The sequence below is a fragment of the Lynx rufus genome, unplaced genomic scaffold (genome assembly GCF_022079265.1).
Source record: "Lynx rufus isolate CCGP_SWC_20201006 ecotype Redwood Valley unplaced genomic scaffold, mLynRuf1.p SCAF_10, whole genome shotgun sequence".
Taxonomy (NCBI): domain Eukaryota; kingdom Metazoa; phylum Chordata; class Mammalia; order Carnivora; family Felidae; genus Lynx; species Lynx rufus.
The window spans coordinates 13,705,955-13,725,313 of record NW_025814824.1 but is presented as its reverse complement, the minus strand read 5'-3'; the positions used below and the strand labels follow the sequence as shown (position 1 = coordinate 13,725,313).

The following is a 19,359-nucleotide window of genomic DNA, read 5'->3' as shown; positions in this document are numbered from 1 at the left end:
CTACAGGAAAATTAATAGGAGGGAAAGCAGGGAGGGAGGGAGAAAGGAAGAGAAGAGGGGAGGAGGGAGGGAGAGAGGGAGGGAGAGCGAGAAAGGAAATAGTGCAGATATGTAACTGGGTTCTCTGACCTGCTTTGACCTCTGCAGAGAGGACTTGATGGGGTGTGTAACCAGGAAGGCTTGTCAGCAGATATTTCAGGGAAGATATGTGATTGTTTTTCATTAAGAAGGAGGATAATTTTTCAGGAAGCTATCACCCAGAGAATTTCATCCACATAGATGACCGATTTGCATAAACCAGTATAACCCTACTGCTCCTTTTCTTGATTAATAGTCATGGGCTTTGGGAGAGTTTTTGCTCGAGTTACAGGAATAATTGTTTCAACTCTCACGCTTGTTTGGCTTTGTGTGAGACTCAGCCCTCATGTCTACTGAAGGGAATCTAATCATGACTAAACGCAAATTCTACATCCTGTCTCCTGCTTCATAGGTATTGACCAAGTCTCCTTCTCTGAATACCTAGTTACAGTGGCTATGCTTTTAGTGAGCTCACAAAGCAGTTGGCCCCAAATTCATTTAACAGTCACATTGAAAAATTTCTCTTAGTATGCAAGAGTGCCAATTCAGACTCTGCTTCCCCATGCGCGTACAGACTTGACAGAAGGAATTGGACACCATTTAAGATGTCATTTAAGCGAAGAGACATTCTAGGGGAGTACTACACATGATCTTCAAATACCTGATGACTATCATTTGGAAGGGTACATGTGTTAAATTAGTGTGACTCCAGAGTTTAATTGGTGTGACCCCAGAGTTTAAAATAAAGGTGGAAGGCATGGATGTCAGCTCAGTTCATAAGGATGGGCTTCCTAATGTTTAAAGTTGTTTAATGCTTATGAGAAAGAACATATATAATACCGAAGTCTGAATGTTTAGGCAAAGAATAAGTGACAGCTTGTTGGTTTGCTAAAGTTAGACTTACAAGGATCTAACTCACTATTTATCTCTTTGATTCAGTATAATGTATTAGACCAAAACCAAGATACCATCTATTATTGAAAGCATCCTGATTTGACAATATTTAAGATGTGAAAAATTGAGAGTGTTAAAATTGATGAAATATAGTTCATATTCTCTTATTCTATGAGCAGAGTTTTTGAAACAATTAAGGCTTTGTAGTATTTATCACTTTCCCTATGTTTTCCCTCCCTTCTTGCACTTCGCTTGAATCTATTTAGTCCCTGGGTACGCCTTTGGGTTTACGTGTTCTGGAAATAACCAAAGGGAAAGATATTTCCTGTTAACTCTTTTGCAGTAAAGTTCATGACCATGTGACTTAGTGTGAATGGGGTTTGGAGAGGGTTTCTTCTGATTGTACACTCAACTGAACACATGGCAGGCTGGGAGGATCGTTGAAAGTTCATAGAATGTGTAGGGCTAATGGAAGACTGTTGGGATTTAATATTTTCTTGAGATTTCTTTTGGAATACTAATAAAGCTCACTTTTCAGAACATTTCACAACATGATATTTGATTGATTCATACATAAAGATGTATATATTTGAATTTTTATTTTATGTCAAATATCTATTCTATAACAATATAAATAATTTTTGCCTTTATCTTGTTCTTTTAAAAATTTTTTTTAATGTTTATTTTTGAGAGAGAGAGAGAGCATGAGTGAGGGAGGGGCAGAGAGAGAGGGAGACACAGAATCCAAAGCAGGCTCCAGGCTCTGAGCTCTCAGCACAGAGCCCGACGCAGGGCTTGAACCCATGAACTGTGAGATCATGACCTGAGCCGAAGTCAGACACGTAACGGACTGAGCCACCCAGGCGCCCCCACTTAATCTTGTTTTAATATGCACATTCTTTAATGCATAGAAACCATGGAGAGAACAAAAGGTTTATGTCATATTTCCCAGTTACCTTTCTGATGTATTTACATTCACCTTTGTAACTGCAGTGACTCTTCTAGTAAAGTTAAGTGGCTCTGGAAATGGCTGCTAGCCCAATTTCAGAATTTCAGTGCTGCTGATTTTGAAACGTGTTCTCAGCTTGGATATTGCCATTCTCTGCTAACTTCTAAGAAGAATGATAGATTTTCAAACCTAGTTTTCCAGTTCCCAGCTATCAGAGAATTTGGAAAAAGACAAATGAACATCAGAAGAGGAAAAAGTCAATATTTTGCTTGCCTGTAATCACCTCTAATTTAGCCTCTTGTATAGTTCCCAGATGTTTTTGTTGTTGTCGTCAAGTGCAAAAATGAAATGCTGAGGTCATGTTCAAACAATGCTTTAAAACACTGCTTTGGAAAAGGGCAATAGAAAACTCATTTTTAGACCAAAAAGGCAAAAAAATTACATATACAATCACTACTCGTTAAATTTTTCTAAATGTGTCTATAAAACTCACCAGGGGCTCTGAATAGTCATGGATGTCCTGGTACCATCATTCATGACAGATATTTGATGGCAGTGTTATTTTCCCCTTAATGGGCTGATGTGGGTGAACCAGGGTCTTGTGGCTCTGTGAAGTGAGTGTTGGATTATGTGCCTCGATACATCTGTGAAAGCCCCTCTTAGCTCCTTTGCAGGGCTTTTATCATTATACCTAAAGAATGAACTTTCAAGGCATCCAGGTTAGCACACAGGCTTTTCATCTCCTAGGGAGTTTTCACTTATATCCCCCTTTGTTGACAACTGAAGGAAAAGGCACACATTTACTTTAGGTCATAATGTGCTGACTTTTTTCCACTCCCTAATTGGTATTTAGCTCTCATACCTGGCTAATTTGTAAACTATGCATGATCAGTTTGATTTATTTTTGCGATGGGAGAAATCTGGACTGAATTATTATATTTCCATGAAATATCACTAATCATTTCAAATCCATGAACTTAGATAGGGAGTGAGGAAATGCAAAATGGAGCCTGTGGTTTTCTCATTAAATGGCATCGTGTGTGGTAAACACTGGTTCGAGCTTCATTTTGTTTAATATGGGTGTGTGATTTCTGGACACAGGATTGCTTAAAAAGGTAGGAAGTGTGCTCTGTGAGTCCCTTTGCTTAAAATGACAGGATTAAGGGGCGCCTGGGTGGCGCAGTCGGTTAAGCGTCCAACTTCAGCCAGGTCACGATCTCGCGGTCCGTGAGTTCGAGCCCCGCGTCAGGCTCTGGGCTGATGGCTCAGAGCCTGGAGCCTGTTTCCGATTCTGTGTCTCCCTTTCTCTCTGCCCCTCCCCCGTTCATGCTCTGTCTCTCTCTGTCCCAAAAATAAATAAACGTTGAAAAAAAAAATGACAGGATTAATATTAATGTAGCCGTATACACAGGTATGCAGCTGTGGGATTTTAGAGCTCAATATTCCATTCGTGAAAACAAGTCAATTCTGAAACCTCTGCTTCATCAGACTGGCCACTGACAACTCAGATTACGATGTTCATAACTGGCACCACAACACAGATTTTCCTATAGCACTTTCTCACCCTCTCCCCTTCCCTCTTAATCCCTTTTCACCTTTTCCTCCTGAAAGGGCCTGGCCTTATTCAGGTTGGAGAGAGAAAGCTCCATTTCAGAAAGAAATGAAAACACACCTGTTGCCATTGCAACAGATAAACAACCAGACAGCTCTTTTCAACCAGGAGGGATTTTAGGCCTTTTTCCCTTTAATAAGGAGCAAGATCATTGTTTTAGCCTTTGTAAATTTGTGACACCATCAGTGGCTCTCTCTCGTCTGATCAAGGAAATTCCTGAACACAGGATAGCTCAGTCTGGTGAAATAACTGACACAAAACTGATGAGAGACTTCTGGATTTCCTTCTAATGAGCAGAAGACCGAGAGGTGAACAGAGGATGGGGTAGCGGTGTCAGAGAATATTCAACACACAGAAGCTCACATATCATCCTCATGGCGTTAACTGCTGTATCACCCTTGCCTTGAGAGTGAGAAGGTAAACTGAATACCCTGCTCCTACCCGGGAGAGAAAAATCCATTGGTTTAAGAAGTATCAACCCTGTCTTCCCTTCCAAACACTATCCTTGGCCCTGTCCTCATAGTACGTGTAAGTTGTTGAAGATGCTTAATTGTGGTTAGAATCAGCTGGGGAGATTTTAACTATCCTGAGTCCCAGGCCACAGCCAGGCCAATTAAATCAGACCCTGAAGAATATCAGCTTAAAAAAAAAAAAGTAATTCCAATGTGCAGCCAAGTTTGAGAAACAGTGGGCTAATACCAGCAAGTGTGAGAAGGAATTAGTGTGGAGTCTGACAAGGAGATGAAGCTCCCCCAAGGAGACAGTTGGTGCTGCAAAGAGGGGAAAGGGAAGAAAGAGAAAAGGAAGAAGACAAAGTTGCATGCTTCTTGTCTTTCTCCAAGTCTGCTGGAATCTCCTGGTATGGGTAATTTAGGCTTGCACCTGCCGCTTGGGATGGGGTGTGATTGGTTCCTGGTCCTGGGGGACTGGACTGGGCGGGGTGGGGTGACTGGAGGTAGCTACCCAGCGGCGCATCAATAGCCCCAGGCGTGGGCCGTGTGTCCCCCAGAGAAGGCGACGCCTGCGGGTGGAAAGCAATTTGGGGGCGCAAAAGGAAGCTGCCTCGGGCGCAGGTGGCGCTCGCAACCCCAGGCGACAGTTCAGCCAATCGCGGGCGCAAGCGCAGCCTGGCGGCGGCGGCGGTAACCGAGCGCAGGGTTCTGGCAGGAGCCGGCGGAGGCAAAGGCGGCGCCAACACAGTGCTGCGCGCAGGCTGGAGAGAGACCCGGCGGCGGGAGGAGGAAGAGAGAGCTCTGCGCCGGGGTGTTGCCCGGCGGAGCGAGGCGAACTTAGCATGGGGAAGAAGTGGAGGGATGCGGCGGAGATGGAGCGGGGCTGCTCGGACCGCGATGACAGCGCGGAGAGCCGCAGGCGCAGCCGGAGCGCCAGTCGAGGCAGGTTTGCTGAGTCGTGGAAAAGGTTAAGTTCCAAGCAGGGATCCACCAAGCGCTCGGGACTCCCGTCGCAGCAGACGCCGGTGAGTGGCCCCGGGAGAGCCCCTAGGTCTCCTCCAACCTCCGCATGTGACTCGAGCCCTTTCCATGGTGCTGAACTTGCCTCCTTAGGAGCTCGAGCCTAGGAACTTGTGGAGCCGCTACTAATGAAAGTGTTGGGGGCTGTGAGGAGGGGCAAGAAGCCACGAGTTCCCTTTCTTCAGCCAGGAGAAGGTCTCGTGACGTCTGTAGTGTCTTTGCAAAAATGGGGAAAATGTTCGAGAGGCGAGGGGCTCACTGTCAGATCATTAGAGTTTTGCAATTAACAGAGCGTGCGAGATATTTGCCGACTGTGTTGTTGTGACTCCTGTAGTCCCCAGGGTCTGTCTATGCAGCATGTTCGAAGATACTCGGCACCCGCTGAATGAGGGCGGAATAGGAAGGGCATGTCATTTTTTACTCTCTTAACACTTGCTCTTTTTCATCCCACACCCTCACCATGTTAATGGGTGCGTTTAATTGTTTGCAGAATGTTATTTGCATGCGGAGAATAGCAGGGATATCCCAGGTGCTTATAATCCTACTGTTAACATATACAGCGTTCAGAAAACAGTTTTCCCATGCGTCAGCTGCACTCGAGTGAAATTAATATAGGCATCGTATTTGTGTAGAGAAGTACAGTTGATAAAACTTTAGCTGCCTATGCATTTTTAGTATTTAAATACTATGTTTTTCTTTAGTCTAGAGGGAGAGAACTCTGTTCCAGAAGAGAGTGCAGAGCCCTCCTGTTGCTCCTATGGAACAAGGGTACACCACTTCAACTTAAGAAAAATCATTAAGAACATCAGCGTGTGTGTGTGTGTGTGTGTGTGTGTGTGTGTGTGTGTGTGTACCTATGTTTTATATCCAGAGGAGTTGACAGCAGATATTGTACTGTGTAGAAGAGAAACTGAATTCATTAAAAAAAAGAGGAGTACGTAAACATTGAATCTCATAGCATGAAAAATGTTACCTTCTTCTGTTTTTGAAAGATCATCACTAAAGGATAAAAATTAATCTCTAAAAACCAAGATGTTTAAAACATGACTTCAACAGAATGAAATATAAACACGTAAAATTATTGGTGTGTTTATTTTGTTTGCTTCTTCACAAAAACTAAGAGAAAATGTCATTACATTTGAAGTATTTTTCTGATATTTAGTGTTGTGCATAAGTTTTTTTAAAATATAAGATGAATAGAGTACACTTAAAATACAATTAATTTTGTTTCAGGCCATTGAAGTGTTATTTTTAAATAAAAGTAGAATTTAAATTTAAATTTTAAGATTTTAATATTTTAAAAAGGAGAATATTATTCTGAAGGTAGGTTTTTCTGAAATAAATTATGTAGAAAATGTAAGACTGATGACTTCTGGTTTCCATCCATTATGTGGAGAATTTCATCCCCCTTTAATAGAAAGTATTATTCAAAATAACTTTTTATACTGCTTCTTTGATTCTGTTCAACAGGTGTGTATAGAGGCTATATCAGGAGCATATAAAATCTTCACATAACTATAGGCTAGCTTAAATAACTTACAGGCCTGTTACTTAGAATAAAAATATGAGAGAGAGAGAGAGAGAGAGAGAGAGAGAGGACATAATAGGATACCATGACAACAGAAACAGAAGACATCTGGAAAAGTAACTGTGTCCTCCTGTTTACCAAGGGCAATGATGGTGCTATATTTCTCTGTAGTCCTTGTTAATTGAAACATCAGTAATTCAGTTAAAAACCGGTTATGGCAAAAGCCTGTGCATACTCTCACCCTGTGTGGCAAGTTGATGTTGATTTTGTTCTAAAAACCTAATAAGAATAAGTGCTTCTGGACATGATTTGAACTATCAGAATTTTTTTAAAAAAAGATGATGAGGTTTTGTAAATTTTAGAGTTGGGATGGTGGTTTTTAATCAATATTTGATTCCATTCATTGTTAATAAAGACTTTCTACTTCATTTGTAAGTGATACACCCAACTTCTGCAAACAAGAGGGAGGAAATAAGAATGCTTAAAGCAGCCATGCTTATAAAAGTTTTTAATATTCAAGGTAAGATTTTTTTTCTCCCTCTTAAGGTGAGCAGTGGTATTTTCAACTTTCATTGTATGCCATGTAAAAAAAAAATAGCTTAAACTATAGGGGTTAAAGGAAGTGATTAAAGCAGTTAATGTGATTAATGCTTTTTATTTATTCTTGTGAATAAATACAATATACTGTGATGTAACTTTGGATCTTATTCATTTTGTGTTATACTCAGAAATATTGTGGCATTCATCCTGATAAAAATCATAAGAAGTTTTTTCCCCCTTTCTTTGAAGACAAAATAGATAAATGTGGAAAAATGTAGTCAATAATAGAACACGGGAACATTCTTAGCTCCTTCTTTCTTCTTCTTTTGAGAATGTAAAATGATTATGTAGTTGTTTTATTAATGTGGCCTTTGTTCCTCTCTTTTCTGCTTTAGTTAGAGTCTTAAAATCACTTCCAGTTAAGTTATTCCCAGGGAACAGTGACAATCCATGACTCTGTTCCCAGTGGGAATGATTACATTATATCTCATTTTCACTAACAACAAAGCATGCATACATCGTAGATAATGGGGGAGATTTTCTTCAGCAAGGAGAGGGCTGCTGTATTCTTGATGATCCCGAAATACTTTTATTCTTGATCTGAGTCATGAGGTTTTTGTGTGTGAAGTACAGGGGAGGTGTGTTTGAATCAACCTTGGTAATTAGATTTCCTATCTACTTATCACTAAGTATGTTGGGGTTTTCTTAGAGATTGGACTGGCCCCATGATTTTGATACCAATATTAGAAATAAAAAAGTCACCTTTCTGGCAATCTCTTCAGTACTCAGAAAACGGTCTCCTGATGTTCTTTATGGACTAGGGCAGGCCCACAGTAGGACAGTGGGTGCCGTCCTTGCCACAGCTTTCTGGAGCCTGCTTCTATTCCAGCACAGGCAGAAGCATCACTACTCTGTGCAAGAGTGAGAGGAAGTGGCAGCTGTTCTGGGTCCTCATAGTGGTATTTAAAGGCCATGTTTCCAAGTTCTGGCCCACAATAGTGGATGTGTCTAACAAATCAATCCTTGCTGATTTGGAAAGATGTTTTGTTCATTTTTCTAATTCAAGGAACACTCTTCTTTCCCTTTATTTTTAAGTTTTTGGTTGATAATGCACAGTTAGAATCCAGTAATCTACAATCAATATCAAATTATACCCCAAATCGTAAAATTCTGATGGAATAAAGTAGAATTTAATCATATTCATTCCTTGGAATTTGTTCCTCTCTGAGAGTGAGTCATAGATTATTTTTTAAATATAAAAACAATGGGGTTTTTTGGTAAACATAAAATAATTTTATATCAGTTTTATAGCTCTAGCAATATAAAAGTTATATATTTGCATTTTACATATCAACTTGTTTCTGGATATTAATATTTTATATAATGCCACTGTTAAATTGGTCAGTAGGCATACAAGTAACTTAAAACTTCCTTGCCTCTATCCTATACTTTCTGGATTTCATATTTCTCCTTGAAGTATTGGTCTTATTATTCATATTACTTGTTTTAATTCTATGCATACAAAAATAGATGAAAACCTATTGAAAGGTGATTCAGCAAGTGCTGTGTGGTGTTAGAAATATCGCATGTTCAACTCAGCATGTAATAGTTTTAATTTTGAAAGGTGATTTCCTCCTCTTGTCCCGCAACTATTTCAAGGCTTGTTTTCAAATAGATACAGATTTAATTTAATCTCTCAGTAAGCTTGGAGGAAGGAAAAAAAAAAGAAAAGAAACAGTTTTGAGGGAGTAAAATGATAGAATTGTAATTAGAGTTGTTTTTCAACCTTAGATGGCATGCTTTCTTCTACTAATGCTATAATTACCCTTATCAGCAGGTGCGAACCACAGAACATCATGCCTTGTGCAGACAAGTGGGCAACCAAGAGAGTAGAGAAACAGCAGCTCCACCAAGTAGACAAATCCACTGCAGTTGGTGGCCAAATTCAGTCTTCCCCCAGCTGTTTGAGATGCTATGTGTGCAGGGAGGATTCCATGAACAAATCTGGTTCCTTTTCTGAGACTGACTTGTCCCTTTTGGGCATAGTAGATGATTTCTGGTTATTTCTGACCAAAGCTGCGTTCTTCAAGATCTTATAGTCAATAAGGAAAAGCAGAGTTGAAGGCAGGGCGAAAGTCAGGAAAACCCCTCTCCCAACCAGCTGCCCATTGGAGGATTGTGTAGGTGGTGGATCTTGTGGTGGCTGTGCTAGAAAGAGCAGCAAGTTGGTGAAAAGAATCCTCATTTCTTTTTTTGGTGTTGTAGTATGCTATTGCAGTGTCATTAAACCCTTAATGGTTCGTTCTTGTTACACAGAGGGCTCTGCTGGTGCAAGCAGACGAATCCCCTGCAGGGCTAGTCCATTACTGAGTAAACCATTTCTTGACAGGTTGATTTTTGTCTACTGCTTTTTACTCACTGTGTTAAAAAAAAATGAAAGAAAAAGGACAATGTATCACTCAACAGTACAGATGTATTTTCTTGTTATTGTGAATTTTTGATGGGGAAAAAAGTCATTTTCTGATAATGGTTTATTTTGTTTAAGTATTTCTGAAATGTTATCTCTTTTCTAGTGATTAATACAGCAACTAACAAGCTTTTTCTCATTGATCATAGTGAATAGTGAACTTAACTTAATTTCACCTTTAACTTGAGGATCACAGATATAGTAGGTGGCAAGTGAGTAATTCAAATATTTTAGGTTTTGAGGAGAAAAATATCCTTGTATGGTGATGCTTCTCAATGTGTTTTCAGTTATCCCAAAATATATGAGAATGTCCTCCTGCCATTATTTATTGGGGTCTTGAAAAACAATTGAATCATTAAAAATCATTTATAAATAGTAGCAAACCATTATATTCATTTGTCTTGACCAGCTGTGATGGTATTTGCATTGGCTTTATTTTTTTTCTTTTTTTTTTTAATGTTTATTAATTAAGAGAAGCAGAGAGCACAGGTAGAGGAGGGGCAGGAGAGGGGGATGGAGGACCTGAAGCATTCTCCATGCTGACAGCAGAGAGCCTGATGTGGGGTTGAAACCACAAATGGTGAGATCATGACCTGAGCCAAAGTCGGAAGGTTAACTGACTGAGTCACCCAAGAGCCCCTATTTCTTTGTTTCTTTCATTTGCAAAGCCCAGAGATGACTGGTGGAACAAAAATGAAAGGATTATAGAGAACAGCATTTAGAGAAACTTTTATCCGTCTAACAATCATTGAGCACCTAGGAAGTATTAGGCACTGTGGTGGGTACTGAACAACTTTCCTAATAGAACTGATGGTTTCATACAAGATAGGGATCTGGAAAGCAACCAGATATATACAAAGTCTAGCTTTATGGTCAGAATATGATGGAGTAAAGATTAAAGTAGTGAATGCCTGTTGAGGAATGGTGATGCAAAATTTAAATCAGAAGCTTCCTGCATTTGATGCCTTATACTTAGAAGACGAGGAAGAAAAAGAGTTGTGTGGATTTGGTAGTTTGGAAAAAGGGCAATAATATCTTTCTCAGTCATTTTAACTGACTCATGAGGGTGGATGCCTGAATGCAGTGAATAGAAGCCAAGGCCGATGAGACAAAGAAATGATAACAACAAAGACAAATAACACTGTAGAGTACTTCGTACGTGCCAGGCACTCTCTAAGCACATCATGTAATTTATTATCTGTTGCCTGACTTCAGGGAGAATGTAAGCCCCACAAAGGTAGGGCTTTTTGTTTTCTTCACTGATTTATCCAGTTGCCTTGAACAGTACCTGGTGTCTAGCAAGCCCTCAAATATTTGTTCAATGAATTTATTGACCAATTAGTAAATGTGTTAATAAACAGTATTTTCTAATTAATATGAGGTAGACTTTAAGTTCTTGACTAGGAGAGCAAAGAGAAATAGAGGCAGAAGAATTTTTCTTTCCTTTTTCTATTGATTGATTGATTGATTGATTTGCAAGATGAGACAGATTTCAACGTGTTTATTTGCTGAAGAAGAACCTATAAAAGGAGGAGGAGGAGAGAATAGCACTGAAACTGGTCCATAGCCTTGGAAGAGATAGGATTTCTTTTAATGGGAGAGTTGAAGACCTACTTTTTGCTTGTTTTCAGTCCTGGCTCTACCGTCTCTTTGTCTTATGAACTTGCTTGGTTGAAATTGGACCTGGTTGTTAATTATTTTGCAGGTTTTACTTAGTACACATTCAGTCTATAGTGTTGGCAAATTAATTCACAAGTTACACAAAAAGTATGTATTTTTATGAAAACTTTTATTGGTAATTCAGAGATTGCTGAAATGTAACTTTGTATCTCACTTTGGTCTCTCTAAATACCACAAGGATTGTAAGAAAATTCTCAGTTTTCAGAAAGGTGGGAATCACTACTTTAGTTCTCCTGAATATAGTGTTCAGAGCTGACACATCAAACTGCCAATCCATGCATTCAATGTCATGAAATTGCACATTCATGAAAAATACCTCTCTAGAATACCAGAACTTCAACCACAAAACTGTCACACAAAAGGAAACACATTCATGGTAATAACCAGCTAGGTTTTTGTCCTCCCTGAGGTTAATTTTCCTAGGACTTCCTTGGGAAAGAACTTTACAACAGTGAGGTTAGGAGGGAGGGCTCTACAGGATAAGTGTTTCTATGAGGCTCAGTTTGAAGTAGGTCATCTCTACTTTGGAAGGTGTATGGAAAATCCAATTGATTTTGCGAACAATCTGGTGGCTTTGGAATCAACCAGGTCTAGATTGGAATCTTGGCTCTGTTAGTTATTAGCTGTGTGGCCTTAGATGAATTATATTTTTATGTCTTTTCTTCTGAATTCTATCAGGAGAATTCCTTCTTCTTTTTCCACTGAATGTAAGATTCACTCAGGTCCTCTTCTTCTTTTTGTATGAAGTATTTATTTTTATTTAAAATTTAAATTGTCTGAAAATAGAAAAAATGAAAAATAATAGAAAATATTAGGAAAAGAATCTACATATCCATAACACATATTAAGGTTAACAATTTGGCATATTTTCTTCATATCTTTTTAAAAGAAGTAAAAGGTTATAGGCCAAGTTAAAATATCCTCCTACCATTTTCTTGATTCCTTTCCCAAAGATCAGAAATATTCTGAACTTGAGGTTCATTCTTCTCATATGGTTTTTTAAAATTACCTCCAGTATATATTTATGTATTCATGAAAATGTATAAATAGTATAGTTATGTGTTTGAAAATTTTTACATGAATTGTAAGTCATATTCTTTTACAACATTCAACATTGTATTTTTGGAGATATATGGTTATATATAACTGTTGAATATTATTTTACTTTTTTTTCTTAACTTTTATTTATTATTGAGAGACAGAGAGAGACAAAGCATGAGCATGGGAGGGGCAGGGAGAGGAGGAGACACAGAATCCAAAGCAGGCTCCAGGCTCTAAGCTGTCAGCACAGAGCCTGACACGGGGCTCGAACCCCCAAACCATGACATCATGACCTGAGCTGAAGTTGGATGCTCAACTGACTAAGCCGCCCAGGCTCCCCAAGTATTATTTTAGTATATGTTTGTACAAGTAATTTATTCATTTTCCTACTATCAAAAATTTAGGTGTGGTATTTTTTTGTGTGTGTGTGATTACAGACAATATTCAGTTAATATCTTTGTCCTTGTCTCTGCTTCTTGCAAATATTTTTGACAAGATATAAACTCAGGAACTGACCTCACATTTTGGAAGACATAAGAACCAGGGGTGCCTCTGGAGTTGTTTTGCACCAGAGAAAGGTCAAGCTTTTCCAGATCCTAACCTCTGAACAGAGTCAAAATTTGCAAGGAGCTGAATGGTAGTGGTGCTGGCCTTCCCCTTTAAGATTATATTGGCATTCATGGGGCGCCTGGGTGGCTCAGTTGGGTAAGCATCCGACTTCGGCTCAGGTCATGATCTCACAGTTCGTGAGTTCGAGCCCCACGTCGGGCTCTGTGTTGACAGCTCAGAGCCTGGAGCCTGCTTCAGATTCTGTGTCTCCCTCTCTCTGCCCCTCCCCTGTTCATGCTCTGTCTCTCTCTGTCTCAAAAATAAATAAAATTAAAAAAAAATATTAAAAAAATTTAAAAAGATTATATTGGCATTCAAATCAGACAGACTTGATTTTAAGTCCAAGTTAGGTCATTAACTGATTTTGCAACTTACTGTGGGTCTCAGTGCCTTCCATAAAATGAGAATGGTAATACCTGTCTCTGGGATGAATTGTAAAAGCTAAATGTATTGTGTAGCTAGTACATTGTCTGGCAAGAGATACTTGCTAAATGGAAAGAGTACCTAACCATTGGTATTAAGTATAGGTGTTATAACAAATTCAAAAAGCAAAAGTTGCCTTTGTTTGATGGGGAAGAGTTTTTTGTCATCTTCAACTCTTCTAGGATTAGAATGTTGTTAGTATAGCCAAGATGTAATATAAGGCTTATGATTGTTTGTATTGGGCTCATGGTTTTGAAAGTACTTTAGAAAATAAAATCTGCCTGATTTCTCCAAGATGATTGTTTTCCATAGTCGTCCTGGTCCTTGAAATGTCTGTTACTCTACATTTTTACTGAAGGTGAATTTATTGACATTTTAGAGATTAAAATATGAAATTACTATCGTATTGAAATTTAAGACACTCTTTGCTTTTATTATTTTTATCATTGGGTTCTATATTATTGGGTTTTATGGTTACAGAATTATTCTCTTCATGAACCTCAAGACCTTTGGGAAAGAATGTTTTTTTAATGCTTTCACTAAGGAGATTTCAACCATATACAACAGGAGAGAGAATAGTATAATAACTCCATGTATCAATAATCCAGCTGCAACAATTATAAAATCATGACAATTTTGCTTCATCTGTACCTCTATTTTCTATTTCTTCCCTCCCCACTAGATTATTGCAGGCAAATCCCAGATGTCATATTACTTCTTCTAAAAAATATATGAAAGATAAGGATTCCTTATTAAAAGAAAATTATAACACTACTATAAAATTCAAACAAATTAATAATTTCCTAATACCTACATATATTAAGATCACATTTCCTTAATAATTTCATAATTCTGTTTTTTATCCACAGTTTGTTTGAATCAGAATACAATTATAATTGACACATTACAGTTTCATCTGTAAGTCTCTCCTCCTGATCTTTTTCTTTTCTTGTTGAAGATTATTTGTCAAATAAATTTATTTGTCCTATAGAATTTCTCACATTCTGTATTTTGCTAAATACATCCCAATTGTGTCATCTTACATGTTATTCTGTCCCTTGTATTTCCTATGAATTGGCAGTTTAACCAGGAGCCTAGATCAGTTTTGTTTTCCACAAGGATACCTCAAAAGTATTCTATTTGCCTCTTGTTAATCTACCATTAATGATCATTGCCTAAAGTAGGGGTATGCAGTGCAAAGGGCCAAGTAGTAAATATTTTAGGTTTTAGGCACCATAAGTTCTCTTTAAACTACCAAACTGTGCTGTTACAGTGCAAAAGCAGCCATAAGCATTAAATAAGTAAATGGGTATGGCTGTGTTCCAATAAAACTTTATTCATAAAACACAGAAATCTGAATTGCATATAATTGTTTATGTCATGAATGTCATTCTTTTGGTTTTCTTAACCAGTTGTTGAAAATGAAAAAATAGTTCTTAGCTCACAGACAAAGAAAAAGAGTCAGTGTACTGGATTAGGCCCTTGACTAGAGTTAACTGAATCCTGGCTAAGATCCATTGCTTCATTAGGGGATTGCAAATGGTGGTATTACAATTCTGTCTTTCCTTTATCATTTAATAACTGAAATATTTCTGGAAGTAGGAACACCCATCATCAACTATTCACTTGTTCTGAGTTATAGTTCATACAGTAAAGTCAAGATAAGTGCTTGAGAGAGATAGTTTTTTAAAACTTGAACAAATAATAATAGGAATTATGTAGTGGCATTGACCTGTAGGTTTACTTTCAGGCCTTAGATTTTAATTGGGTCATTGTGTTCACTTAACTATCAGAAAATATATGATCTGTTTATTGTAGAGGCCAATTAAACTGTCATTAAGAAATTGAATGTGTAAAATATATTGTCAAACTATTGCTGTATTAAAGTTTTTGCTTTAGGACTAAAAGAAAAAAATCCTGGGCATTGTGTTAGTTTTCTACTACAGCCATAGAAATTATCACAAATTTAGTGGCTCACAGCAATATGAATTTATTACCATACAGTTCTATAGTTTAGAAGTCTGATGCGGGTTTCACTAGACTAAAATAAAAAGTGTTGGCAAGGCTGTGTTCACTACTGTAGTCTCTAAGGGAGAATCCATTCATTTGCCTCTTCTAGCTACTAGAAGATACTCCAATTCCTTGTCTCCTGCCCTTCTTTCTTTAAAGTGAGTACAGTTGCATCTCATTGATCCTACTTCTATCATTACGTTGCTTTCTCTGACCCTCTCTTCTGTGTCCCTCTTCCACTTTTAATGACTCATTATTACACTGGATCTACCTGGATAATTGAGAAAAATCTCTTCACTTTAAGGTTTGGTAATTGACAAATTTAAAAAAAAAATTTTTTTTCAACGTTTATTTATTTTTGGGACAGAGAGAGACAGAGCATGAACGGGGGAGGGGCAGAGAGAGAGGGAGACACAGAATCGGAAACAGGCTCCAGGCTCTGAGCCATCAGCCCAGAGCCCGACGCGGGGCTTGAACTCAGGGACCGCGAGATCGTGACCTGGCTGAAGTCGGACGCTTAACCGACTGCGCCACCCAGGCGCCCCAGTAATTGGCAAATTTAATTCCATCTACAACATTAATTCCTTTTTGCCAAGTAAAGTAACATATTCATGAGTTCTGGGGATTAGGATGTGGACCTCGTTGGGAGGCCAATTTTTGTGTATCACAGGCATTGAGATATTACTATTTGGTTTGTTAAATCTGTACTGGACAAAATTGCAAAATGGTGATGAAAGACTCTCTCTAAGGTGCCTTTAAATTCATGGTAAATGCTCATCCCTTTGGAATGAGGTTCTGTGGGCAAAAAAAGAACAAAATAGATGAAGATTCACTGTACTCTTTTTTTTCCCTTCCTTTCCAGCTTTATGGGCTATAAATAACAAAAATTATATATATCTAAGGTGTACAACATGATGTTTTGATATAGTATGCATTGTGAAATGATTATCACAATCAAGCTAATTAACATGTCTGTCACCTTCCATAGTTACCACTTTTTTTGTGTGTGGTGAGAACAGTTGAGGTCTACTCGATTATTATTATTTTTTATTTTTATTGGAGAGAGAGAGAGAGAGAGAGAGAGAGAGAGAGAATCTGAATCAGGCTCTGCATTCAGTGCAGAGTCCAATGTAGGGCTCAATCCCTCCCACAACTCTGGGATCATGATCTGAGCCAAAGTCAAGAGTTGGATGCCCAACTGGCTGAGCCACCCAGGGGCCCTGAGAGATCTACTCTTTTAAGCAAATTTTAAATATGTCATACAGTATTGTTAGCTACAGTCATGATGCTGAACATTCCATCTCCAGATTCATCCTGCAAATCAAACCTTACAATCTTTTGTTTTCTGAGTATTGAGTTCATAGTGATGACTGTAGATGTGGAAATTATCTTTCCCACCAGTGGATATTCAGTAGATGTGGGAATGTGAATGATGTGTTTTGACATACATTTGAATAAGCACCCACTCTGTATAAAACCTCCAATGCTACAGGAGAAAGAAATGTGAGTAAAACTTCTGGAAGTCTTATGATGGTGGGAGGGATGAAATTATAATTTGGTGCCTAACATGATAGAAGCATATTAAATATATAGTTGGCAATTATAAGTAAATGATATAACAATTATTCATATTATAAGTATATTAAAATTGCCTTAATTTTATTATTATCCTGCTAAAAAGCTTGGTAAGACCAATCAGAGTGAGAAAATCAATTGATTGTACCCATAAACACATGATGGAATTTTCAGTCTCTGATTCACTGTATTGAAGCTTTCCAGGTAAAATAATTTGAGAAATATATATGTCTTCCCAATATATAATTTGGGAAGATATATATATATCTTCCCAAAGAAAGAATCCATGCTGACAGTGTGGAGCCTGATGTAGACTCTATCCAATAACCTTGGGATCATTACCTGAGCTGAAATCAAGAGTTGAATGCTTAACTCAGTGAGCCACCCAAGTGCCCCAGTGTATTCTTATTTAATATTTTCTATATAGATGTGCCAAACAGCAATTTTTACTAATTTGTAAATGTTTTATTGAGTTTTTTCATCTTAATGAATGAAAGTAACCTTAACTTAAAAGTTTGAATTACAACTACAATTTTTAAATAGGGCTCTTACTGTTTTTTTTTTTTTTAGTATTATTTGAAGACATCTGGTTTTTCATGTAAGTGCTTGTCTCCTTTACTTAATAGACAATCATTATAACTATAGATAATTATTATAAATTACTGTGTATAGAAAAAAAGGAGGATGAATAATTAGCACCAAGTGGGGACATAGCAATAGGGAATGTCTTCAAACGCTAAGGTTAAATAAGATGAGAAGTTGATTTTTTCTTTTTAAGATCATGCCTTTTTTTTAATTAAAATGTATTGGATGGAACTTAACATTGTATATGTTTCAGGTGTACAATGTGTTATTTTGGTACATTTATATATTATAATATCCCTATAAAACAAAACAAATTCTGATGTGAAAAACAAAATTACTGGAAAATACAACTGAAGAAGCAGTTATATGAAGAGAAATAGTATATATCTTGAAAACAATAGTGTGGTAATAATTTTCTAGAACACTGGACAGTGATTGCCTGAGCAATATCAGATTAGGCAATGAACAATTAAACTATAAAACTTCAGGGAAGCGCTAAGCAAGTTGTTTTCTCAGGAACATTTGCCACAGAGGACAGAAGACATTCTCTGTTGCAACTGGGAAATTTCCAAGGTGCACTGAGAGCCTGTAAATTGGGAGAGCAGAGAATTAGGGAGTGAGAAGCATTCAGGACTGGAGCTGCTATCTCCCTGTCAAAAGAGAGGGAGAGAAAGAGAGAAAAATCATCCTGACTATAGCATTTATGGCTGGTATTCTTGGGTTAAGTATCAATAGCAGTCATTTGTACATCTGGGGAATGTTTTGAACTTGAGATTCTAGCACATGTTCAGAGATAGGGCAAAATAAACATATATTTGTAGATATACAACTGATGGAGACTCTACGCACATGGTTGGATATTGAAAGCTCAGAAATTCTGTGATTGATTACTGGTGGCTGCAAAAAAAGTATCAGGGAAGCATGGAACATGCTTTTCTTCAGAGAAAGCTGAAGACTAGGTCCATAGCAAGGCAGAAGGGCCAAGATGAAGAGAAGATCTGGATCTTGACTCAAGATAGAGACATTTCCCTTTACCATTTGTGACTCAGGGCTTTACCATGGTTATAGCTATGTGGTGTTATTTTTGCTATTATTATTGTTATTAGCTATTACAAGGTGTATAGGTAATCAAGTATAAGGTAATTGGGGTGTAAACTCTATTCATTTAATGTTTTTGTTGTTGTCTTTATGAAGTCTGTCAAAACAGAAGCCCTTTCAGGAATCATTGAGGGATAGTAGCAGAATCGAGCCTGACAGATTCGCCCAGAGTAGGTGTTCATTTCAGAGTACTGTTTCTATTCATTTTGACTTTATATCACAAAGTTGTCTCCATGTAAAGACACATTTTGAACACAACAATGAACTTTAAAATTGCTTTCCACTGTATGTAAATACACTGTATGTATTTCCACTGTAAGAATTTGGAAAGAAAAAAAATTTCTTTCCTTTTTTCTGAGTTCTTGGTAGTCATGATGAGGGAAAGAAACATGAATTTTTGAGCATTTAAAATTATTAGTTACCCCAGCACTAAATGAAATTAGTTTTATTTATTTTTTAAAATTAATTAATTCATTTTTTAAATTTACATCTAAGTTAGTTAGCATATACTACAGCAATGATTTCAGTAGTAGATTGCTTAATGCCCCTTACCCATTTAGCCCATCCTTCCCTCCTGTAACCCCTCCAACAACTCTTTGTTTTTTCTCTATATTTAAGAGTCTCATGTTTTGTCCCTCTCCCTGTTTTTATATTATTTTTGCTTCCCTTCCCTTATGTGCATCTGCTTCATATCTTAAATTCCTCATATGAGTGAAGTCATATAATATTTGTCTTTCTCTGACTGACTAATTTTGCTTAGCATAATACCCTCTAGTTCCATCCACGTAGTTGCAGATG

At 37.7% G+C, this 19,359-nt stretch overlaps 1 protein-coding gene across 4 annotated transcripts in view; it reads left to right on the top strand.

Moving 5' to 3' along the window:
* The first annotated feature begins 4,827 nt into the window (after positions 1–4,827).
* Positions 4,828–19,359, top strand: part of TRPM3 (transient receptor potential cation channel subfamily M member 3) — a 797,690-nt gene continuing 783,158 nt past the window's right edge. For all 4 annotated transcript variants that reach the window (XM_047102090.1, XM_047102058.1, XM_047102073.1 and 1 more), the window contains exon 1: positions 4,828–5,010. In XM_047102090.1, the coding sequence (XP_046958046.1) occupies positions 4,828–5,010 (183 nt within the window). The remainder of the gene's footprint in view (positions 5,011–19,359) is intronic.